The 26,080-nt window shown below is 35.9% G+C and overlaps 6 protein-coding genes across 7 annotated transcripts; 2 read left to right on the top strand and 4 right to left on the bottom strand.

Annotated features, from left to right (window-relative positions):
* Positions 1-6,460: 6,460 nt before the first annotated feature.
* Positions 6,461-7,699, top strand: LOC116172091. Its single transcript, XM_031489228.1, has 2 exons — positions 6,461-6,653; positions 6,702-7,699. The coding sequence occupies exons 1-2, from the start codon at positions 6,554-6,556 to the stop codon at positions 7,106-7,108; spliced, it is 507 nt and encodes a 168-aa protein (XP_031345088.1). The 5' UTR covers positions 6,461-6,553; the 3' UTR covers positions 7,109-7,699.
* A 1,121-nt stretch (positions 7,700-8,820) lies between these two features.
* Positions 8,821-9,782, bottom strand: LOC116172087. The gene is made up of 2 exons (XM_031489216.1): positions 9,351-9,782; positions 8,821-9,303 (listed from the first exon to the last, which is right to left on the bottom strand). The coding sequence occupies exons 1-2, from the start codon at positions 9,577-9,579 to the stop codon at positions 9,116-9,118; spliced, it is 417 nt and encodes a 138-aa protein (XP_031345076.1). The 5' UTR covers positions 9,580-9,782; the 3' UTR covers positions 8,821-9,115.
* A 1,667-nt stretch (positions 9,783-11,449) lies between these two features.
* On the bottom strand, positions 11,450-14,002 carry LOC116172058 (lanC-like protein 3 homolog). The gene is made up of 2 exons (XM_031489169.1): positions 12,827-14,002; positions 11,450-12,772 (listed from the first exon to the last, which is right to left on the bottom strand). The coding sequence occupies exon 2, from the start codon at positions 12,749-12,751 to the stop codon at positions 11,513-11,515; it is 1,239 nt and encodes a 412-aa protein (XP_031345029.1). The 5' UTR covers positions 12,752-12,772; positions 12,827-14,002; the 3' UTR covers positions 11,450-11,512.
* A 187-nt stretch (positions 14,003-14,189) lies between these two features.
* LOC116172065 (vegetative cell wall protein gp1-like) lies at positions 14,190-15,113 on the bottom strand. Of its 2 annotated transcripts, XM_031489181.1 has the most exons (4): positions 14,812-15,113; positions 14,605-14,760; positions 14,519-14,545; positions 14,190-14,433 (listed from the first exon to the last, which is right to left on the bottom strand). In XM_031489181.1, exons 1-4 carry the CDS (start codon positions 14,912-14,914, stop codon positions 14,219-14,221), a joined length of 501 nt encoding a protein of 166 aa, XP_031345041.1. In that variant the 5' UTR covers positions 14,915-15,113; the 3' UTR covers positions 14,190-14,218. The 2 variants fall into 2 exon arrangements, with proteins under 2 accessions (XP_031345041.1, XP_031345049.1); XM_031489189.1 differs by lacking the exon at positions 14,519-14,545 and having other exon boundaries at positions 14,812-15,082.
* Positions 15,114-15,178: 65 nt separating this feature from the next.
* LOC116172080 lies at positions 15,179-16,360 on the top strand. Its single transcript, XM_031489202.1, has 3 exons — positions 15,179-15,323; positions 15,369-15,646; positions 15,701-16,360. The coding sequence occupies exons 2-3, from the start codon at positions 15,559-15,561 to the stop codon at positions 16,084-16,086; spliced, it is 474 nt and encodes a 157-aa protein (XP_031345062.1). The 5' UTR covers positions 15,179-15,323; positions 15,369-15,558; the 3' UTR covers positions 16,087-16,360.
* A 6,451-nt stretch (positions 16,361-22,811) lies between these two features.
* LOC116159200 lies at positions 22,812-23,661 on the bottom strand. Its single transcript, XM_031472147.1, has 4 exons — positions 23,378-23,661; positions 23,165-23,326; positions 23,009-23,113; positions 22,812-22,955 (listed from the first exon to the last, which is right to left on the bottom strand). Exons 1-4 carry the CDS (start codon positions 23,481-23,483, stop codon positions 22,876-22,878), a joined length of 453 nt encoding a protein of 150 aa, XP_031328007.1. The 5' UTR covers positions 23,484-23,661; the 3' UTR covers positions 22,812-22,875.
* Positions 23,662-26,080: the final 2,419 nt, after the last annotated feature.

The following is a 26,080-nucleotide window of genomic DNA, read 5'->3' as shown; positions in this document are numbered from 1 at the left end:
TAAGAACATCAGCATGGGTTTATTAATAAGCGATCCATGTTAACGAACCTTGCATGCTTTAAGCAATTTGTATCGCTAGCGTTAGACTCCAGGGGCCAGGTTGCTGTCATTTACACTGACGTATCTATAAGGCCTTCGATCGAATACCACATAATCTTTTGATAACCAAACTACGATGCTATGGGTTTCATGACGCTATATTTCAATCATACATTTCAGATCGTACCCAGCGTGTGATGTTTTGTCAATCTTTGCCAATAAATGCTACCTCTGGAGTACCTCAAGGGTCCAATTTAGGACCTCCCTTATTTAGTCTATTTATTAACGATATGACTGTCACACTGCCTTTTTTTGAGCCCTGAAAAAAAATTTTCTCAGATCGACCCGGAAAAAACTTTTGATTGAAAAGTCTGATCGAAAAAGTACGAATTGATTTGGATTCTACGCGCCCAAATTAATAAGAAAAAGTGTTTTCCCGAGAAATGTTGGTGTAGTCGATTTTTGGTAAAAAAGGAAGGTTATACACTGCCTTCTTTTGAGCCCCGAAAAAAAAATTGTCTCACATCGACCCGGAAAAAAATTTTCTTATAGAATGTGGCCTGTAGAATCCATAATTTCAAACAGTTCCAAGATTGGGCTACTAGTTCAAATGTTCCAGCCCTTTGAATTTTTTTTCGAAATTGGTTTCTAGTCTATAACTTTTGATTGAGAAGTCTGATCGAAAAAGTACGAATTGATTTCGATTCTACGCACCCAAATTAATAAGAAAAAGTGTTTTCCCGAGAAATTTTGGTGTAGTCGATTTTTGGTAAAAAAGGAAGGTTATACACTGCCTTTTTTTGAGCCCCAAAAAAAAATTGTCTCAGATCGACCCGGAAAAAAAATTTTCTTATAGAATGTGGCCTGTAGAATCCATAATTTCAAACAGTTCCAAGATTGGGCTACTAGTTCAAACGTTACAGCCCTTTGAATTTTCTTTCGAAATTGGTTTCTAGTCTATAACTTTTGATTGAGAAGTCTGATCGAAAAAGTACGAATTGTTTTGGATTCTACGCCCCAAAATTAATAAAAAAAAGTGTTTTCCCGAGAAATTTTGGTGTAGTCGATTTTTGGTAAAAAAGGAAGGTTATACACTGCCTTTTTTGAGCCCCGAAAAAAAATTGTCTCAGATCGACCCGGAAAAAAAAATTTCTTATAGAATGTGGCCTGTAGAATCCATAATTTCAAACAGTTCCAAGATTGGGCTACTAGTTCAAAAGTTACAGCCCTTTGAATATTTTTTCGAAATTGGTTTCTAGTCTATAACTTTTGATTGAGAAGTCTGATCGAAAAAGTACGAATTGATTTGGATTCTACGCACCCAAATTAATAAGAAACAGTGTTTTCCCGAGAAATTTTGGTGTAGTCGAATTTTGGTAAAAAAGGAAAGTTATACTGGACTAATGCGCTAAACTGTCAAACTCTTATTTGCCGACGACTTAAAAATTTACTCCGTTATAGCGACTAGCGAAGAATGTTTACAACTTCAGAATAACTTAAATACCTACCTTAAGTAATTGGTGCAATGGTGGTTCAATTATTCTGTCAGTGGTGTCAATCTACTTCGTACGTCATCAATAAAAGATCTAGGCGTAACATTTGATAGCAAATTCACATTTAATGAACATATAAAAGAAGTGTGTCGATCAGCTAATCGAACTTTGGGATTCGCGCCGTAGCTTAGTTTGGTCCAAATTCGAGTACTGTTCGTTAATTTATCATCCCACTTACCTACAATACACATAAATCTGCATTGGAGGCCATACAGAGGACATTTTTAAAACATTTGTATTACAAAACCAATGGTACTTACCCTGTAAGAGGTTTTAATCATGATGAATTGTTGTCCCTATCACCTCGAACTGAGATCCTGTTTAGTTCACCTATCATTTCAATTTGTCGAAAGTTTAATTCAGTGTGCTGGAATTTTAGTAGCTTACCGACAATATTAAAGCATATTTCACAATAAAATATTTTTCTGCTTTTGCGCTTTTTTTTGTAATTTTTTGTACCTAATATTTTCACCTTGCTCACTAATTGTCCTGATTATTTTTTCCTCTTTTTTTGTATAATTTGATAATTAGTAATTACGTTCATTTAACTTATTCTTTGTGAATCTCTATTGAGTTTAATTCTAAGTTCTCTTCTTGAAAAAAGCGTGCATAAGCCCTTTTTTAAAAGTATAAAAGTTAAATAAATAAATCCAAAAAGGTAGTAAAAAATAGGTTGGCCATGATTAGCAAGTGCGACACATCACGCCATGGCCAACCAGTTTTTACCAATTTTTAGGATTTTTAATTTAATTTTTAGGCTTGTATGAAACCACACATCAGTTGCATATTTTTGTGTTATCCGATTAATTATTTATCCTAGGATGTTTTTATTTTTCCCGTAGGCTGAAATGGGGAGCAGGAATTGCCGAAAATGTATTTTCCCATGTTATTTCCCTATCCCCCGCCATTAACTTGCCACACCTAATGTATGTACTTAGGTACCACTGCATTTATTTAGTACACAAGTACATTGTCCTGTTATTGGAAAATATTCTGTTGGACAATAAATGATTATTATTATTATTAATGCTTCAAAATCCGAGCATTCATCGATGATTCCTTCGAGACTTAAAAGACCGTAGTCGACCGACCGACCGAGCAGCTGAAGTGGAGGCATTTCAAAGGTTTGGATTTGGAGAATATAGGCAACTGGTGATGCACATGTAATTCAATGGGGCGTGCATTGTCTCTGAATTTCATTCACCATTTCATAAGTAAGGGGTGTATATGATCGGAAAAATATGTATTAAACATTTAGATGTTACAAGGGCATCGAAAATAAGTTACATTTGTTTGAACAGGATTTTATGAGTATTTATTGGGACGATCATCCAAAACATAGATGAAAAAGTCTATTTTTTGTCATGTCACATTCTTAATCTTTTTAATCATTATTTCCCCCTGAAAACTATCACCTTTACTAAACCTAAAATGCCATGGTTCACGGATAACATTAAGTTCATGATAAAGCTACGAGACCGCGCATATAATAGATATAAAAAATCACACAAACCAGCACATAGGGATTACTACAAATCTCTACGTAAATTGGTTACCGACTCAATCAAAAATGAAAAACGAGCTTACCTCAACTATGTCTTAACTGATAGTAGGTAATAGAAGCAATCTATGGAAAGCTATTAAAGATCTAAACGTGTACAGCAAAGGCAGTGTGCAAGTACCATCTCACTTAAGTAATCCTAACGATATTAATGCTTTCTTTTTAAATTCTATTCCCACTGTTACTCCATCTTCACTGTCAGCATCGTCTCTCATTTATAACACCTTACATACTAAAGTAACTGAGAAGTTCAAATTTCACGTTGTTGATAACATGACTCTAGCAAAAATTATAAACAGTATCAAATCAAAATCGATCGGTTCAGATGGTATTGGAATTGATATGGTTAAAATTTGTTGTCCTTTCATAGTACCGTATATCACTCATATCATTAATCAGTGTTTAAGCTTTTCTGTTTTTCCGTCAGCTTGGAAAATTGCTCATGTTATTCCAATTCCCAAAAATAAAAACCCCACTCAATATAAAGATTTACGTCCTATCTCAATACTTCCTACACTCTCTAAAATTTTGGAAAAGGTGATGAAATTACAAATGTATGAGTATTTAGAAGGAAATAACTTACTGTCTACGTACCAGTCTGGGTTCAGGAAAAACCATAGCTGTACTACAGCACTGTTAAATGTTATGTTACATTTTTCATGCTACTGATGCCGGGATGTTGACAATAATGGTAATGCTCGATTTCTCTAAAGCGTTCGATACTATTAGTCATCGACTAATGAACTCAATCCTTTTGTACTATGGTTTTGAATCGTCAGCTGTTGAACTGATTAGTTGCTATCTATCTTGTAGGAGCCAACGTGTGGTTGTAAATAATGTCAAGTCTTCTGTAAATAATCTGGTTAGTGGTGTTCCGCAAGGGTCCGTTTTAGGACCATTACTATACGTTATATATTCAAATTACATTTGCAGTACTTTAACAAAATGTAAATATCATCAATATGCGGATGATACTCAAATTTATTACTCTTTTAGGCCAGATCAACTTCATTTTGCTATGGAAATAGTAAATAGAGAACTTAATGGTCTAGTGAACGCTGCGTTTGATCATAATCTACATATCAACTCTAGCAAATCGTCTGTAATGATTTTTGGACGTGATCAGGTTCGTGCCAGTACTATACCCTTCATTAAAATAAAAATTCAAGACACGGAATTAACAATCACTGATGTTGCTAAGAATTTGGGGTTACATTTAGATTACAGATTAAAATTTAAAGAACACATAAATTGTAGTGTGGGCAAAGCTTTTGCTACCTTGAAAAGGTTATACCCAAATAGACATATTCTATCTGTTCAAACAAAAATATATCTGTCTGATGCTCTTATTCTATCGCATTTCAACTACTGTGACGCTGTATATGGTGCATGTATAGATTCGACATCGATTGCCAGAATTCAAAGGGTTCAAAATGCGTGTCTGAGATTTATATATGGCATTAGGCGTGGTGATCACATCTCACATAAGATAAGAGAAGCTGGATGGTTAAATATGTCCGAAAGGAGGTTCTTGCACACTGCAGTATTATATCGTAAAATAATAGACACAAAAACTCCCTCATACTTGTTAGATCGATTACGCTATCGTACCGACATACATAATCTCAACCTGCGTCACAGAGGCTTATTAGATATACCACTCCACGCTACAGAATATTTCAAAAAATCGTTTTCATATAACATCGCTAACGTCTTAAACTCATTATCGCCCAATTTAACGAGCTTGAATTTAAATATGTTTAAGAAAAAATTAAAAAGTGAATTGCTGCAGTTTCGCATCTCAATCATGATGTAAGGAATTTGCAAAAACTCCTCTTCTGTGTCTATCACTTTTTTTTTAAATTATTATATTGGTACTATGTATGTATTAGGAACTTAAGTGCATGTGAGGGGTCGTGCATTTGCATTTGCATATTTTCGTGTCATGTACATAATATATATATATATATGTGTTAGGTGTTTACGCTTGCTACGTGTTTAGGCCACATGGAAGAGCAGTGCTTACTCACTGAATGTGGTCCTTTTTCCACCTTTTGCGTTATTTCTATTTTTGTATGTATTTTTTTTCCCCTTTTCTGTTTTTTTTTTTTTTTGGTGGAAATAAACTATTATTATTATTATTATTATTATTATTATTATTATTATTAGATAGATAGATGTACAGAGCATAGTTTCCATACAATATAAACTAATATTTTGTCCATTAATATATGTTTAAAAAATCTAGAAAACATGCGTCAAAAGAGTTCATACTTTAGGAATTAATTGCAAAAATTAGGGAGCATTTTAAGCAATACGAGTGTATGGGACCGGTAACGTGAATTCTATTTAAGATAATAGACGAAACGTCAAAAAATATTACAAAATTTACATTTATGAATTAAAACAGGTAGGTACATGATAAGGTCTTTAGGCTATAGGTATAATTTTTTAGAAGTGAGCATTTTCGATCTACTTATACGATAAGTTGACTTTCTTTGAATTTCAAAGGTGCGTCTTTACTAGGTATAGTTTTTGTGGTTTGCCCACTGTATACCTTTTAACATAATTAGAGTACCTAGCTTAATTTTTCGAACTTCTTTATGTTTTATTTATTTATTTAAATAATTTAAAGCTGCTGCTAACGGGTCAAACCCACACAAGGCATCTACAATTTACAATTTTAAAGAAAGCTATTTATAAACTTAACTGACAACTTTCATAGACATTCATAGACTGACAATCGTTCTGTTTTTATATTACTTTTTATCAAAGATAGGCCCTTCAGGTAATCTTTCAAAATTATTCATTTTTCTATTGAGCTAAGACATTGAACTGCACTTGTCCTTTTTTGAGTTAGTGAAAAAGTCGAAGTTACCCATATAAAAAGAATACCTATGGCCTATAGCATCATTACAAAATCCAAAAGACCCTCCTCCTGCATTCAGAGATGTAACCCATGAACCACATCTGTATAGTTGGTTGCATATACGTACGTTTCATAGGAACTTGGGCATCAGCAACAAGTGTGGATTCATGAATATCAGAATACATTATTCATAAAATATCTACCTATAATTTTGTGTAGAGCAGATGCGATGCCACACGAAATCAAACAGCCAAGCCAATTGTGAATTGTCACCGCCACAATCGGTATCACAATAACCGAAATCACGAGCTCAAAAATCGCAACGTTTCAATCCCAATCACATATTCCACTCTATTTTTAAAATTAAAGGCGCGTACCAACTACCAATAGCGATAGGAGCGGCTAATTCAAAAATGAAATGCAAGCACCTATTTTTTCTAAAAATAATCCCCTTTTACAACTGTATAAATAGCACCAAATTACAAAAATGTTATTGTGCTCAAAGCAATATCAAAAAGCACGTTTTGTAAAATGGAAGCGTCGTCCATGATAATTGCAGGCTTATTTTTTATATTTGTTATAAGTTTAGTGCTACTATATTTCGGAAATACGTGGCATGAGCCTGATGAAGGTGAGAAAATTGATACTAATAGCAATTTTCTAATACTGAAGCTTTTAGAAACAGAAGTAATAAAGACCAGAGCAGTTAAAACAACTGAAACGAAGAATAAGTCTTATCCACATATGCCATCACCACCCCCCCACATTACACGAGGAATGCAACGTGCACCCTCTCTCAACTCGCCATACCCAGCCTCGCCACCTCCTTTAGGCTTCGAATTCACGACCACTTTACCCACACCAACAGAAACTGTGCAGTCTCCTCTTCCATATCCGCTGGGAGAAATAGCCGAAATGCCTCGCCCGATAGATCTGACCAACTTTCGTCCACCGCCAAACGAATGGTCGTACATTGAAGAACAAGTTGTGAGAGATGTCGCCCGTGATGCACCCAGTATACATCCGCCCTCGTACGAGGAGGCTCTAAGTGAAGGATCTACAGTTCGAAATCGCCACCAAATGTAACAAATTTTGTGATCTTGCGTTTTACAATAGAAATTTGATATGTAACAAACATATAAAATTTTAATTTGAAAGTCAACTACATATACAAATAATTGGCCGCAATTAGGACAATTGAATGTCATGTCAATGGTCACACTTTCGCTTGCTTGGCTACTTCAGCATACGATGGAGGTAAATCCCCGGAAGAAGCATTGGTATACACAGGGTGTGTCGCCGATTGACCTACAAGTAAATTAGCAGTGCTACCTTGCAAAAACGGGCAATAATTACCAAACTGAGTCTGATAAATGTAAGGATTAGAGAGAACAGGTTGTGGATATGTGACAATGTTACTCGTGATTACACATTGTTGACGTGCTAAAACTAGAATTTCGTTAATGTAGTAGGTGTAGTACAACTTATACTCAATTTACGTCTTCGCTTTTGCCTATTCCGAATCCAGAAAAGAAATAATATCACTAGCAAAATCTTAAATATTATGAATATCGACCAAATGGTTGCATCACCCATCATATTCTAGTTTGTATTAACAGCACTATAAACATAAACAAAAATGGCACTTTGATTCGAGAAGCAAAGGCGATTGACAAACCAATATTTCCTTTTTCCATGTGAAACTGAAAAATAATTCCCAGAATTATTGGACTTTCCGTAATCCCGCCTACATCACTGTGATTACGCATACGCATGGATTTGGTTGCATTCACATCTTACCAGAGCAGCGATCAGTGATGCTGATGCAAATTATTTGCCAATGTTACCAGACTGTACCGACATTGATTATACACACAATCAATGGTATTGTATATACTGATGAAAATGTTTTGGAGATAAACTTTTTGCTGATTCAATACTGTGACACTTAAGTATCCCTTGATCTCTCAATAATTCTAAAGTCATTATATTATTAAAATAGTACATCCTTCCAAATACCTACCCAGAGCTGTGCAAATCCCTCTATAATAGATCGCGCTTTATTCCAAGCTCTGCAATGGTGACAATGAGCCTTTATACTCTTTTTAAGGTCAAACCTTCCTTGCAATTGAAGCTATTATTATAAGAATTGCATACTAAGAAAACGAATTCAATTTCTTTGCACATGAATTAAAACTCTTTTGGTCCTGAAGCTCATATGAAAGGGCTTCAAAGACAAAATCAAAAGCCTTATGTGTAGAGAGAGCTTGATATCACATATCAGGGGATTAAATTTGAAATAAAAGGTAAGTACTAACTAAAACCTTTTTTGTGTAAATCAGTGTTGTTTGGGATCTATGGTACGCTGTATTTTACCATTGTATATACACCCAAAGATTTTACCTTCACTGACTGGACTTTGTATTGTATGTGTAGAGCAAAATTTGTGTAATTAAACTATAAATAAATCATTCAAATACCTTCTAAAAACTTCATTAATTAAGCACATGTGATGAAAGATCAGATGCTTGGCATTGACACGAACATCTGCTAGTTAACCTAGTTGCTAGAAATTTCAATTTTTTGCCATGATCTCCCCCCATTTAAATTTCACCACATAACTCAACTCCTTCAAACATATCCATAGCTATATAGTCTTCAAGGCATGGATATTTACTAACAAATTTTAAAATCCATCCTACATCCAACAGTGAATTTTTACGATATTGTTTTTCAGGTTTACTTAACCATTAATCTTTTACAATATATAGACATATATAATATAAAAAATAAAAATACGAGTAGCAGTTATTTACTGGGAAGCTGTAGCCTTAGCAGAATTGTTATATAAAAATAATCAAACATTAGATCAAGGTACAAAAATAGTACATCTACTATAATTAAAAAAATGACTAGACACAGTATAAAAATAAATAGCGTAACGCTCTTAGAGCACATATAGACTGTGTGTGCCATAAAATTCAAGACATCAGTACATAAATTGGAAGGACACAGCACAGTTGTTCCACATTACAACAACAATCAGCTCGTCTTTAAAACACCTAGCAAGTATATAATTGGTCACAATTGCATCTAATGTAGAGTCGATGTACATTGGCCAGTTGCAACTTCATATGAAGGTGGCAAGTCAGAATCATTAGACATTTGCACATTGTTTGCTGCCGAATTTGTAGATGTATGTGAGAATGGCGGTGGATATGGGTTATTGGCACTTATTGGTTGCATTGGACGTGCTCGCGTACTCGGGAATGGCATTGTCGCTAAAAGCAAATTGGATAATACTGAAAGCATATTTATCAATACATACTGGGTGTATTACACGCATCCGAGTTGTAAGCTCCATGATGTGAATTGTTTCGATCTTGCAAGCTTGTTTGGCGATAATCGGTATGAGTTTGAGGAATTCTAGTATTACGGCTGTTTCTGACACTGTTTGTGTATCGCCTATATAGTTTCACACAGTACACTTTAAGCAATAACATTATCACGCAAAAACTAAAAACAGCAAAGAGTATAATTAAGAAGTAGGGGCCCATTTAATTGTGCTTATAATTAAAGAATGGCACTTTTAACTATATGCCATATTATTCATTAAATCATTAGTACAAAAACAATTTTTATGTATGCAAAAACCTAACCTGTGAAATTATGGAGGTGCCTAGCGTACCTTGCGGTGAGAATACGCACGCAAGTTTTTTCGGTAATGTAAATTGTAAAGCTGAATTTATAGTTCCGTACCCGCAACACCGTACCGTAACGTTTAGAATTAAACCCTACTTGTTGCGCGTGAACATTTATAGTTGGCGTTAACGTTGCGTTAGAACGGTTACGGTACGTAGGAAATGCCCAAATCTTATTTCTTACGGTAAATCGTGCTAACGCGCTTGTCTTCGGTAGTACTCGGATAATTCAAACAGTTGACTTTATCCTGACGTTCGTTTCGTTTATTTACAATAATTATTGACACTTTGTTGGTTATTATTATTTTGAAATGCACGTTACTCTTACTGACAGATGACATACAATGACAGAATTCGTTACGCGCTAATGTGCAAGCTGCCACTTGCCACTACGGAACTATAAATCGTATTATTTTCGTTAACGTAAGATTTTACGGTTCCGTTCTTACGTTATTACGGCTACGGAACTATAAATCCGGCTTTAAGCTCACGCTCCACTCAAGCTACGCTCAAAATATACAATGCAATCAAATAGGAATGTACTTTAAAAAACATAAATTTATATATGCAATAAAATCGTTCATTTGAGCGATTCTACGTGAAAATCACTTATAATAGTAAATATAGCCATTTCCCTTATCACTGGTTATTGGGACTAGCAATGTTGCTTGGGTATATTGAGTATCTATAATCGCCAACTCATATATATACCAAATAGATTCTAAACTGAATAGTGTTTATTGAAGAGATTTTTATTAGAGAGATAGATAACTCACCCCTTATCCAGGGTATCCAAGCCTACGTTGGAGTCGAGGTCAGTCGGAACAATGAGTGTTGTAAATCATTTGGTTACAGTTTTTGCAAATGTTAAGTTTACAAACAACAAGTTGATAGAAGAATTATCAAAATTTATTTCAATATAATTACTTTTGGTCATGTAATGAAAACATAAACATAAATTAAGTAGACACTACACCAAAAACGTAAACGTTTTCAAACAAAAGATTAACAGTATCAAATACGTGATTTTGCATTGGGGTTAAATCATGTCAATATTTCAAAACCAACGTTGGAAAATAATAAATAAATACAAAGTCTCAAACAAAACACAAATAAATTACAAAGAAATGCTACCTGCATTAAATAACACCAAATAACAACAAATTTATACTCCACGTTGCTTTGGTGACCACCATTAAAAAACAAAACAAGATGCCAAACGAAGTAAACTACCAACCGAAGGTACTCTCTTAAAATTTGCGTGGTTGCGAGCTCCCAAAAATATGTCCATCAGCGTGCATACGTGGTGGAACCTCTCAATTTATCAGTTTATTTTTCTGTGCAATTTGAAACAAATAAGTATAGGTTGCTTTAATATCTGAAAATGCCGCACCACCGGTGGTACTTAAGCACACTAAACATAAAGGCCGTTTCGCAAACCGCCTTTTTCGCTTGATTGAAATGAGCACTCACTTGAACGATAGCGTGGCGTATTGAAATCAATGTGAGCGAAAAAGGCGTGCATGTGTGCGATGGCCTTAAATCTGATATAGCGGTAAATTTGGAAAGAAAACTTTAATTTGGGATAGATAAATAATAAGGTCTATTTGTCTTTTCCAAATTTAAATTTAAAAAAAAATGTAACTAAAATTAACTAGTAAAATGTAGAACTGCATTGCCTTTCAAAATAGGTATGTTTATAGAATTATCTTTAAATTGGGGACAATGATTTTTTAGATTATTTATTAATCATTTCATTGCACACTTTACAACAATTTACAGAAAACAATCATTCATTATTGAACACATCAAAAAATGGAAAAGCAGCTTTTGAAGGCACTGTAAGATCGGCCAAAAAGCAAACAGTACCTGCAATACCCTCATATAAACTAAATGGATTATCCGGTACTCGCGAATGTCTTTTAAATTGATCAGTTTCCATAAAGCGCATGAAAACTAATGCTCTATGCAAATATTTCTGGTCGTTAGTTAGGCGATACAATAGTAAAAATACATATGCATTGCCTGCAATACCATGACATAAGCCAGGCCCTTTGTGCAACAGCCCCTTATTCCATACTAAATCTGCCATTTTAATGCATGACTTCAAGTAGTTTTCCTCATTCCATACCAAGTACGCTTTGGCCATCAAATAAACGATACCAGGAGCACCGTGGCACCAATGCACCAACTCTGCTGGCCTAGAAATTTCGTCTGTGGCACTGGGAAAATTACCTTCGTCATCTTGCAGCTGTAATAAATAGTCGACACTCGCTTTTATATCTTTGGCATCAGAGGGATTAGCATCTAAAAAGCCAGGTACACTCAAAAGTATTTGGAGAATAGAACTCAAGCCATGAGCAGCACCAAGGTATTCGACATCATAATATGCATACATCAAAGGTGACTGCGACTGATGTTGAGATGCATACCTACGACCTGAAGCGACAATCACACTGCAGATGTCATATAAGTCTTGAAGTTTAGGTTGAATTTTTAACTCCCTCGCCAACCACAACGCACCACAAATATATCCAGCACGTCCAACAAACAGCTCATCCGCACCACACGTTAAAAACTGCATTTCCTTACATGTATTTGCGGTGTCGTAAAACAACTTTTGAAAGTACTCGCACTCTGCCGTTTGCCCGGTTTTGCTATAGATAACAGATGCCAGCGCGTATATACCGCAATTGCCCAAAACAAACGAAGGTACGTCTTTCACTCGAGCGGCATATTTTTGGGCAGTAGCCAATGATGGTTGTAAGTACTCTACGGCGTTCTCTATAAAAGTGCTGCTCTGATTTTGAAAACTGGGTAACTTGCTTAAATGATAAAACATGTAAGAGACGCCCGCCGTCCCAAGGTAAAAACCATCCTCACCGTACATTGGCACGGCTTTCAAATTGGCCATGATATTTTCGATCATCAGATTGATTTCCGTTTTGATGTGATCTTCTGGGATTTCAACGATTGTTTCGCTTGCGTAATCTTTACTTATATTTGGGAAAAAGCGAGTAGGAGCCATTTTCACTACAGAGTCCACTTTCTTAAATAAGGCAGATATAAATTTTTTCATTCCTCTAACTTTTTTTGTGAATACTTAAAAGTCAGCGCGTGAAACATTTTGTTTTTGGTAGCCTTCTGCGTTTGGATTTTCCCAAGTATAAGATGTTGCAATAAAACCAAAAATTATTAGTTTTAAAGAATTTTTTTAATTCTTCCAAAGAAAAACCTTTGATCATACATACAAGAAATAGCCGAAATCTTAGGTTATGTTACAATAACAAAACACGAAGGTTGCATTCAGGGCATTATTAGTTGACTTCCGTCCGTGTATATATACATTGCGATCAAAAATGAGTGACCGTCTAGTCACCTCCCAAAGGCGACTCGACACTCACTCATTTTTGATCACTCGAGACTAGCATTGTATATTTAAACGCTTCTTGCCATGGAGCAATACATCTCGCAAGAACTTGCAGAAAGAAATTGCAAGGTCATAGAATTACATGCAATAAGCATTGTATTGTATTTACACTTTGATCTTAGCCATAGGCCGAGAAGCGATAGACAATTGTACGGTAGTCGTTAGTGAAACTGTCACCCTTCAGCAAAACGACCAATGGCCAAATGCCAAAATAATGTAAATATAGTTTTTTGAGCGGTTTTACATTATAATATATACTATTGTTGCAATAAAGGAGGGATATTAGCATATTAATTTATCAAGGTTGTATTGTAGTAAAGTGTGTTGTTAATAACTGTAATGTCACTTGCGATGTATTAAAAGACTTTGGATTATGTTGATTATTAAAGTTTACTTGAATATTGAAAACGGTTGAGAAGAATAACACGGCCACAGACTCAAATTCCACAGTATCGGTTCCGGTTATCATAACTTCTTGAATGTGGCTCCAGTTCCCTATAAATGCAACTGGTTCTGGTGATTTCACAAAAGCTGAACATTTTTCCTAAGCTCTATTTGGTATCACCAGCTGGTGCACCTCCGGGGGGTAATCTTGAATTTTTGTCTTGAAGTTTATAATGAATTTCTTATGGCAATAATAGATAGTGTGATGGGGAGGAGAAATTTGTCAGAAATGTACAATAATCTGGCAGAGAAAGTTTCCACAACATTCTTCCTTGATTTATGCTCCGCACACATTCTTATAGTAGAACAAAGATAGGGCTGTCACTTCACTTTTGAACTACAATTCCCTATTAAGAATTGTTGACTTGCAAACGGAAGGACTCAAATTCGACTAGTTACAGTTAATTTTCCTAAATCAGATAAGTACCTAAACATAAATAGGTAATGACATTTATTAACAATTTCATCATTTGGATAGGTACATTATAAGTCTTATAATTTTAACACCAATTTTAATTGTTGTAAACATACTTACAATAAATGGGTGTCTTTTAATAATGTGTATTCACAGCACGATATTTTAAGTCTCTTGAATAAGCACATCACCCGCATATAAACAGTTTAATAATTTGGATTATAGGGAGCTTGTTTCGAATAACCTTCGCTAATTGGCGTTCGGGATGCCGTAGGCGGTTGGCCAACTGCTTCCATGTACGATGGCGGCAGTTGCTGTGGGGGGAAAGGGGTAGCTGAAGGTGGATAAGGGGCCGCTGAGGGTGGATAAGGAGCAGAATTTGACGACACTGCGTAAGGTCCGGGCGGTGGATATCCCCCTGCTGATTAGAACAATTGATAGTCACTTGCAATAGTTACAATTGAGGTTACAATAGATAAATAAATTATTTACAATTATGTACATACCCATAGGCATAGGGCAAAACCCGGGAGCTATTTAGAATAAAGTTTCATGTAAAAATATTCAAATAGTGTACTGTAATTGAACTTACCAGGTGGAGGTGGATATGTTGAGGTTGTCGACACCGGGTATGGACCTGCTTGGTATCCAGACATGGGAGCCAATCCTGGCGGTACTACTGGCTGTGTAGGGTAAGGGTGGATAACAGACGCAGATGGTTGAGTAGTTACGGTTACAGTTGCTGGAACTAATAAAGAGACAATGTGTGCAAGTTTTGTGTATAGGTACAATCACATACCTCCATAAATTGTTCCTTCCCTGTGCTTTTTACAGCACCAACCGCATATGGAAAATAATACACAAAACACTATAAACAACACTATTGGAAGAAAGAGATCCATTACTGTATGCGAAATTAGGAATTAATTGTTTAAGTACTTTACTTTCACAAGTGGTGTTAAATACTTATTTACATCACATATAACGCTGATGATGATGAATCATCAGATTGGGTTTCTCCCCTCTTTAAATTCAGTCACAATCTTATCATTACGACCATATGTATTTTGTACATCAGAGTAAAATACGATAATTACTTGAAATTAAAAAAACTATGGGAAAATACATAAAACAGGAATGAATTAGCTGGAATGGAAGTGTATCATGAACCGTCCAAATGAATTTGCACCTGGATTCCCCCGGTAAACCTACATGTTTAATTTGAATTAAAATGTAGATGTGCAAAAATTTAATTCACAAATTTTTGCACCGCATATGACGCTCCTACCATTATCTTGGTTAACTATCGTAGTAAGTACTACTCGATCGACTATTCACTTCTCATAAAGGAAATAGGCTCGCGTTTCCAGACCCTGTATATACGCTTCAAGCCCTCGGGCCATCACCTGGTGTAGTATGCAGTAAACTTATAGGTTATGTTTTCTTTTTCTTGGTATGGAACGTATTTAGCAAAAATTATTATTATTTGTACTAGAAGGAACCGGGATAATTTCTGATAATGTAATGATTACATATTCCAATTAAAATGGAGTGGTACTGGTATACAATTGTCTTCGTTATGTTCATGTTAATCTTTTGCTTAAGATTTATATGTAAACATGGGTGTAATGTTGGTAAATACAATAAATTAGTAGCTACTTACTTGTCGAACCAAATTGATTTTGTAGAGCCAGATTATAGACGAAATGAACCTCAGAACATATCCTCGCCCGCAGCAACTGCCGGATTCCAAGTGGTGAGGCAGCACATATCTATACGTGATGAATACTCTTCAATGTGTTCCCCTCTAACGGAGTCTTCATCGTTGTCAGATAGCAGCATGTATCGATCTAATGCCATACCAACATTAAGCACTCCATATCCTCCTAGCATATCTACCCTAAGTAGCGTATACCCTCCTCCTTTATCCAATGTAGAAAACATTAATCTTCCTTATAGGTCTGAACAAATTGCATCCACTCCCTCAGACGATTTACCTCCTTCTTATGAGGTTGCTACAGGTCAATTATCGTCAACTGTAGGTGTACGACAAAATCATAATAGTCACGCATAACTGATGCCCACTTTATGGGGTGGTTTTTATCTTTTTCTATATGTATAACTATAAAAAAATGACGATTGCATTTCTATTTGATGTGCCTTTATATACATGTAATGTCAGATTGTTTTTTAACAAAACTTGTTATAGAGTTTTAAATTGTTGATATTTTTTTACAATTTTTATCAGATGTGAGGATAGTTTTTTACATTTGCTTTAATTGTTTATTGTTATCCAAGACAAGCATTTGTACATTATGTTTCGAATAATAACTGTTACTGAATGATAATTTTGTGTATTATAGAACTTTGATTATACTAACAACAATAAAAAGTTATAATATGCATTTAGCAGTGTGCTATACTGCTGTTGAATCATACTGAGGTGGCCTTGAGTGCATACATGACAAAAATGGGCTAGTTCATAAGACAACAGTTACAGATATGTAACAGTTGTGCTATTTTCGAATGCACTTTCTCTCTTGCGCAATGTTAAGTTTTGGTGCAAATCTTGAAACCGCTGTGAATAGGTACTTATTCAGAAACTAATCGTGCCGAATAACCAGCATGCTTAAAAACAGCCTTATTAAATTTTGTCGTTTTTCGTCAAATTGTTTCGCTAAGAAGAAGTACTTCTAGTCAATTTTCCACCCAAAATGTTGTTACGTGGCAAATTGACTCGACGTACTTTTAAGCATGGGCGCATGCCTGTTGAGGACCCAAAACAAGAGAAGGATAATAAAATTAAAATAAAATTTGACGAAAACGGCAAAATTTAATCGGCTATTTTTATGCACTTCGGATGTTGATGTTGAGAAAATACCTTTGTAAACAAATTAACGGTATGCAACCAACATTACAGCAATACTCAAAAAGCCATACGCGTTATGCTTCTTCCTATAATTATTTTATTTATTTTTTATTTTATTATCCCTCTCTTGTTTTGGGCCCTCAACAGGCATGCGCCCAATTACAGAGTGACCCGCATAATGCTATTTAGAGGTGCCTCTGCAGAAGGTCTTACTATACATTACTTATTCAATGATAAAACGCAGAACTTTGTGCGCGAGAAAAGACTAAAACAAATAAATATATTACGCACACGCGACAAGGCGATACCAAACTCGTGCATAGCCCACATATACATATACAAAAAAACTTGAAATAAATCAACTACGGCAACAAAATATAAGAGAAAATACCCAAATAAAACATCTCAAATTGTAGTGCAGTTAAACCAACAAGAACGAAACACAAGTAAAAAACACGATAAACCAACTCAAGTACAAAACACATCTACGTTCATTTCAGGAAAAACAACACGCAAGCAAATCACACAAATAGAAAATAGGGGAAATGATAATGTAGAAGATCCCTCTTTCTCGTGCATGCGGTACTCCCTCCGAGGAATAGTTAAATCGAAGCATACAGAGGAACAGTACACTGATCATAAACTTAAATCACATAACTAAATATTTATCAACAATATAAAGACATAATCACCTGTACAGGTATAACAAACAAACATACTCGTATATGATTCAGATAACGGTACTCAAAACCAAATGCCAAAACGCCTTGCTTCGATATCAGTATTTCATGAAAAAATGTAAGTAGGTAAGAGCAAATTGTGACCTGAAAGTCAAAGATTAGTGGGTAGCACAAGAAAGAATAAAATGGTTACTACCTGATGTAGATACACTTTTAAAACCTTTTAAAACAACAAATAAAAAAACCTGCTAGGTCTGCCATTGCGACGCCAACTTTCATCTCAAGCTTTGTTATGAAAATCCCGGTCTTCGACATCTGCGTAGAATATAGTCGAAATCGGAAACGTAGCACGTACGATTGATGTAAGTATACCAGAGATCGTATATAGACTGGTTCACTTTTCGAGGTTTTTCTGTCCTAGGAGCATTTCAGACAACATTTGGCCAACAAGGCTTTTTTTACTAATTGGTACCTGCTGAACACGAATATCGATGTTGGCATCTCGAAATCTGAACCGGAAGTCCAGAATTCAAGATGGCGGCCAATTTCCGAAAATGTTTATCTTTTCACTCATGCGACCGATTTTTTCGATCTAAAAACTAATTATAATGTTGTTCCTGACGTACGTCACGATAATAATAGTTAACTATTGTTTTAACAATAATGTAATAGTTTTTTTTCACTACTAGCGTCTGATGACATGTTTATTAACCTTTTTTCCACTTGTAAAGTAGGCTTTCTCGGCATTTGTTCAAAGTGGTTAATAATTTGAACATTATTAACTAGTAGTCAATAATGAGAACTGTCACGCTGTCACTTTTAGAAAACACAGCCCGAAATTTCGCTCAGTAAACGTTTAGACAAGTTCTCTAAAAAGAATAATTGCCACCATCCGCCATTTCCAGATATATTACTTACTTAAAATTACCACATTTTGAAAAAATTCGAACGAAATTACTCTTTGAAAATATCTCAGTGACAGAACAAAATACGGCCTGTTTGACTTGTACTTACTTCTACGTACTTGATTGACATGTTAAATTAATAAACAAAAAATTCTGTCCAACGGTTCATTTTCTTATCAATATAATATGTTAATTTAGAGGATTTCAAGTGCTAGTAGTGAAAAAAATAGTATATATACCACGGTAGAGAAGTCTATTATTGCCTTCGCACCTTACACCCCTCTGCGCAAGCGCCTCGAGATGTAATCTTGGTGCTCAGGCAATAATACTGTACTTCTCTCCCTTGATATATAATGTACTATTTTACCGACAGGATGCGTAAAATTAAGAATTACGAAATTCCTAGCTCTCATTGCCAAAAGGAGGACTTGCAAAACGATTGTTTCTAGTAATCCTGACACATATAAGTATTTCCGACATGCGTTTATATTGCATAATTCTCCTTATAAAGTTTTGATAACTACAATCTTTCGAATTTTACGTTAATTTTTAACTGAAAAAAATGAAGGAGTTAAACTAAACTGCGGTGTTTCGGAAGATTCTTATTTCGCTAGGTAGTAATTACCGTTACTCAGGATATATTATTATTGTTCAAGTATGAAAGCATATAGAAAAGTGAAGACAAATTTATCTTATTTTCATGGTGTTAGGTCAATCGTCTTCTTGAGAATATAGGTAGTACAAATCAGTTGAGCCTTGCAACATTAACAAAGTTTTGACCAGCAATCCTATTGACAACCACAAAGGACGATATCTACATCAGGAGCTTTCCGAATTAATGTAACGTTGTTGGAATGGGGATGTAGCCATATTCAATTCTTTCCCCAGGAAATCAAGGATAGATGTGCTAGTCTGGGCGACATTTCAGAGTTTAAGGTCAAAGAACTACCTCTTGAGATTTACACCTGATATGCCGTAATTAGGGAAATGGATGAAATGCTAGAAAAGATTAGATGGAATCCCAAGAGAATGGAGTTCAGAATTGGTAGATCTAAAGCTTCGCAGCTCCTGAAACCTGGCAATACTTCTCCACTCTGGGAAGTTCTACTTGATTAACCGAGATGGGGTCAGGGACGTGCGCATTCTTCCAAACGGACGTCTGGTAGAGACTTCTCCCTACCGAACTAAGCGGGACGCGCACCGTCGGTGGAAATTATGGTATCAGCTACCTAAATAGAGGAAAAGACGCCTCCCAAAATATGCGAGCAAGGTCGATATTCTGAACAAGTGAAGTTTCGTGTACCTAGTTATGTTACCAACCTTGTATAGTTTTGTCACGAAGATTTTTGCAAAAGATATATCTTCTCACTGAGGAGTATGGTACCCAGCGTGAACAGTAAAGAAGAGCGCTTTTGAAACACTATCTGGTTGACATCCGGGTTCGCATGTCGGGAATACTTGTATGTGTCAGGATTACTAGAAACAATCGTTTTGCAAGTCCTCCTTTTGGCAACGAGAGCTAGGAATTTCGTACCTAATTCTTAATTTTACGCATCCTGCCGGTAAAAAAACTATATTACATTGTTGTTAAAACAATAGTTAACTATTATTATCGTGACGTACGTCAGGAATAACATTATAATCCGTTTTTAGCTCGAAAAAATCGGTCGCATGAGTGAAAAGATCAACATTTTCGGAAATTGGCCGCCATCTTGAATTCTGAACTTCCTGTTCAGATTTCGAGATGCCAACATCGATATTCGTGTTCAGCAGGTCCAAATTAGTAAAAAACGCCTATTTGGCCAAATGTTGTCTGAAATGCCCCTAGAACCTGTTAAAACGCTGCTTTTTATAAAGGTATTTTTGTTTCAGATGTAAGGGTATAAGTACCATAAATAAATAATGTAGCTAAATGATCACTGTAGTAATTTTGTAGGGTATCTATAAGGGATTGGCCATTGATTTGATTGCAACAAATATAATTATGCCCTTATACATTAAATTAATTTTGATTGCATAGGTAATTTTTCCGCTTGTACGTAATTGAATCTGTAGGTACCTACTTTCACAAACTCATCTTTTAATCCGGTTCATATTCAATGGAACTAATCCTTCGATTCATATAGGTAAATATCGTTGGAGGAAAAGTGAGTTCGCACTTTATGTCGTTTCTGATAGATAAAGGATAAAGGTACAGAAGGACGAATGAATGGATAAATGAGCACATAATAAAATTAATGTTATCAAAAAGGATCTAAAATGAGAGGTATTTTTCAGGGAGAGTTTTGAGCGTAGATACCCAATCGGAGGACTGTTTAAGGAGTAGCAACAAAATGAATACATGCACATTAAAAAACTGAAACAGTAAAAACGTCATGATTTGTTTATTTTCAAAAATAGCTATTATATAGGTTGGCAGATAATATTCTCGCTTTTCCTTTAGGAGAATTTTATACGGAATGATTCTATCTCTGCATGCCCAGTGTAAGAAAAAGCTCCAAAAAAAGGCGTAACTATCTTATGTTCGTTGGCTCTTTTCGTTTTCCAGTTGGGGACGTCAGACGAATGGATAAAACAATCACAGCAGGAACATTTCTGTGTACTGTAGGTACCAAATTTGAGCCTTTTATGTTAAATTGTTTTTATTTCAGCCTTTTTGACGTTATTGATGCTCCTGCTACCGCTACGGAATTTATAGGTTTTTTAAGGATGCCAGAAACTGCAGGCATTGCAACTATTTTTCCCACTGTAAGGACTTCAAAGCCGCGCTGAAAAATGGTCACTTTTAAAGTCCCCAAAGACTTTTTGCCACTTACAATTAGTGAAATACGCGCAGGAGCAGAGCTGATTATCTATCTAAAAGACTCTTTTGTAGAACAATTTAACGTCTTTACTTAGGGTTTTAGGCTTCCTTCCTAAGATTTCAACATCCTTTCCAAAGCCAAATCTTTATACCTCGAGTCTAGGTCCTTTTTCTACCTTTCTAAAATGCTCTAGAAAACGTGTTATAAGTAAAGTAAAAAGGTTATAAGTTAAGGGATTCGACGATTGGGGACTCATACTGCAGCCTCAATTGAAAACAAATAAGCAACTCAAGAAGATAAAAATACCATACGATTTATTGAACTACTCAGTTCTTATCATTAGAATTTCAATAATCAGTACTTACGATTTTTCTTCCAGACTAAGGTTAACTCGCTAAAGACACTAAAGGAAATAGTCGTGTCAAGCTGTCAGGGAGACATACCTACATTTTTAAGGAGTTTGCTGCTTGTATAGCAGGACCCACCTCACGAAGAATTTAGCGGATAATGGGAGACTAATAAAATTTATTAACATCTCTTTAACCAAATGCAGCAGATAGTACAGGTTCGCAATAGTGGTTGGTAACGAAATGGTCACCCGAAGAGTGGGCGGGTACTACGAGTATATTGTTCATATAACGCCAGAACCACCCTTACGAGTCGGCAGCATGTTCTTACAAGAAAGGTTGTATGGGAAACTGGGGTTTCCAATGAATGGGCTATTTCATATTTGTGTTCTTTTAATGTAGATACCTAGAAAAGCATAGTTCCTGCATAATATTTTGTACGTATAGAACTGTCAAAACCGAAAAATGCATCGTTCGTGAGCTGAAAGCGAAAAATAAAAGAGCGTAATTAATTTCCGTTTAATTTACGGTTGTTAACCCCTTTCTGGGGAGGTGGCAGTGTTAAAAATGGGACCCATAATCCAAAAATACGCGTCTACAAACTGCATTATATGCACGCATATCAATACCATGGAAAAATAAGTTTCATTCCCACCATGCATTTATTTACTTGTTGTTGAGGTTTTGTAAATAAAAAATTCGTGAATATATCTACCGTTTCTGACACTAATGAATGGCCGTTTGCACCATTGAGTTTAGTTTTCTAACTCAATGGTTTGCACCGACAAATTTAAGCGGCTCTTAGCTTAAGCGTATATAGCTTAAAAACCATGGCAACGATTATTAAGACAATGGTTGTCATGAATTTTAAGCTATGCTTAAGATAAGCCCCGCTTAAATTTGTCGGTGCTAACGGCCATAAAAGGTGACAATAATCTTTGCCCGAAAAAAACTAAAAATTACCTACGATTCAACGGAACAAAATTCAGTAGGTATAGTTTTCTTGAGAACCAAGTGAAGAGCTTCTTTATAAGAAATCGAACATTTTGTTAGCCTATTCAGCTTGTCCGTCTATTCTGGACGTAGCATGGATAGACTTGCTAATCCTAGGAATGTGATAAATAAATTATAATGTGCACAAACCGAACATTGGAACATAATGAATTACAATTACAAACAATCATTAGAAACATGTGTGGTAAACAATAGCACTTTATTAAAAAATTCGTTTTAAAGTCATACACACGATGTGCATACCTTAATTACTACGATAATAATAATTAGAATATCGTTGATTGTTACTCGCTGTCATTGCCTCTTCATAGGAAGGTAATTCATCTAAAAGGAGAATGTCGTCTAATTATTTGCCGAGGGCTAATTTAAAGACGTACCTTTGAAATATGGCGGGGGAGGTGTTTTAATTATGCTTATATTATCGTGAATATTGTGCGATTCGAGCGATATTTGGTCGTATTCATCACGAGCTCCGCTGCTTGCTAAAAATGGTCAAAAAGAAATTGATCTAAATAGTAAGTGCTTACGATTACCGGAAGTAATGGTAGTTGATACTTGTGCGCTATTTGGTAAATTTGGAGGATGTAAGAAATTGCTATTGATTTGCAAACTATTAGCCGACATGGCACAATTGCACGGTAGATCAATGGGACTCGATTGTGCCGCAACTGATGCCGTTCGTGGATACACTCTGGCTGTTGTTTTCTAAGGGCTAACAAAAATTAATATGCAATCGAGCTACTTACATTGGGAAAATTGGTGACGTCGTTTGCGTTGGGTGCAGTAAAATTTACAGGCCAGGAGAAATATGAAAAATAACGAAATCAAAACGATTTGTGTTACATATGCCATCCATGAGGCACTAATCTAAAAACAAAAACGCGGTACCTAATTACATTACGTTTACCGAACAGCTATGATGGACGATTGTCATCATATTGACCTATTTAAACGTTTGAATACAAACAATCAGGAACGATTTTAATTCGATACAAACAATTTGAATGTGATAAGGTTAATGCGCGCGTTATTGATCTTATAGCTATAGGTAGAGGATTAATTAATCACGCACTGTGTAATGGTAATAATTGTTATTAGAGCTATAAGGATAACTAAGGGTAAAGTGGAAAAATAACGATCGCAATAATACCAAAACGTAGCGAATCGTAAAGGTAATAGAGAGGCGATATTACATTTATTATGGTCCTATGAAATTACATAGATATGCGCCGTAGGTATAAATTGAATTACGGTTAAGGGTTTCGCACCCTCCTAACCGTTCTATTCGTATGTCATCCGCCATTTTTTTCCAAAACAGTCTTTGCCCCCCTCTCCCCCTTCAACGTGTTCAAGAAAATTAACGACGAGGTGTCTTGGACCCTCGAGACAAAAAAAAGTCCGAGATCCTCGACATTTGGTACACGCCAGAGACGGAGCTAAACGCATGTAACGTTAAGTTTTTTTCTTATATCACCTCCTTCGCCCGCTACGAATTTCGAAACTTTCAACTTTTCCTAAAAGCGACCTCACCTCCTTTTTACTCAGGCGGCCGCGCGCGTCGGACAGTACTAGTTCCAGAAGCACAAACCCCAACGGCCACGAAACGGAGTCCGTAGGTTAAATAACTTTTTTCTGAAACTACTGTGAGACTTTCGTCTCTAAAAGGAGTGAAGAAAATGTGATTTTCCTCTCTAGTGGGGAAAGTAAAAAACAATTGCTGCGTAAAATTGAAACATATCCGTATCTAGATTGCTATGTGTCAAACTTTAGTATTGCATAGATGATTTTTCAATTTTGATTGTAGTTTCAGAAAAAATAATGTGTAAAACTTGAGAACAAAATGTTTCATGAGCGAAGGGCCCAGGAGGCATCTCAAACTATTTCCCCCGTGTTCACATATTTTCATCAAAAGTGTGAAGATGGACATTTAAATATATATGAAGTCTACCCCTGTTTTTAGGGGAATTTCTGTCCGTCTGTTCCTCGTCTAACTCGATAACGAAAAGAAACGGCGATGTGAATCGGTTTCTACGAGTTCAAGGATCAGTACTGTTGTATATGAGCCGGATTAAAAGTATTATCGTTTCCGAATGCGAGCTGAGTGGCAAAAAATTCTTCTACTGAAAATCGTATGCGATTCTTCGAAACTTCACAATCTCATTTCTAAGGCGCTAATTTGTACACTTAAATGAGAAGGGATTCATAAACTAACTCAAAAATGATAAACATGAAATAAGCAATCCAACTAATTCAAAATTAATCCTTCCCACACTTGGCCGTAAATAATACCTAAATTCTAGGATTGAAAAGCTTTAAACCTACAACTTTGTACCTTTATTTTATAGAATATCCGTAGGACAACCGGACCTCTTGTTTTCGTTAGGGGTTATCTAATATCACAGGTGTGGGAGTGCAAATTTTAAGTACTGCCGCAAGGGCGCGACCATGTCTTGATAATGATACGGCACCAAATACCCCTAGCTGCTTGGAAGTTGGAATTGCACAGGTCGTTTTCTTAAAACGCTTTTACACTTAATGCGCCGCTGTGCTTCCACCAACTTTTACTTTTTCAAAAGAAGTGATAACTGTCCCTGTATTCTATCCATAATCGCTATTCGACTGCTCTTTCGCTTATACTTTTTACGCTAAACTCGGACAACCTGTACTCTCAAACGATCTCTACCCCTAACCCTCTCTCTTCATCGGAATATCGATATTGTTTTAATATTTTTTCTTCCATCCACCTACAAATACTTTGGCATCCTCTCCCTTATTTATAACTACTACTACCTCGTGCACTCTGGAGCCTCTGTTGTTGTATTCTTGCATCCCAGATTCCTTTCTGCCAGGCCATTTTCCATCTTGTCCCCTACTCCTTTTCTCCTTTCGACCTCAGCACGTCCGTTCCATTTCTTTCGTAATATTTTCTTCCCAATTCCTTTAGCGTTCATCCTCGTTGTCAAGTCAAGCATTCTTTCTCCAATTCGCTTTCTCTATCGCCCGCGCCCCTTTCCCCGAATTTTACCGCCATGCGCCCCAGCGCTATCCTTATCTTTTCCATTTTAGTTTCTTCCCCCTAATAGACAACTTGGGGTCTGGTGTGCTTCCGCTTAACCCTAATACTCATTTATAATATCTTTTTCGTACTTCTTCCAGTTCCTCCCATTCCTTCCACCCCCCAGATCTCCGTTCTTGTTCTAAAGTCCCCCTATCTCCAATTCCCCCCACATTTGTTCTCATGTGCATTTGCCCCATTGTTCCTTTGGCACCGTAAATATTTAATTCCTTCTACCTCTTCTATTCTTTTTCCTCCCGCTATTTCTATTCTATCTCACTTGTCCTTCCACCCCGCTCCCTAAATCTTTTCATCTTCGACTTTCCTTTATTTAACTCCATTCCTTTCCCAATACCTTTACATCCTTCCCATTATTTCCTTCATCCTATATACA

The sequence above is a fragment of the Photinus pyralis genome, unplaced genomic scaffold (genome assembly GCF_008802855.1).
Source record: "Photinus pyralis isolate 1611_PpyrPB1 unplaced genomic scaffold, Ppyr1.3 Ppyr1.4_LG1, whole genome shotgun sequence".
Classification (NCBI taxonomy): Eukaryota; Metazoa; Arthropoda; class Insecta; order Coleoptera; family Lampyridae; genus Photinus; species Photinus pyralis.
This window is presented reverse-complemented; position numbering and strand designations above follow the sequence as displayed.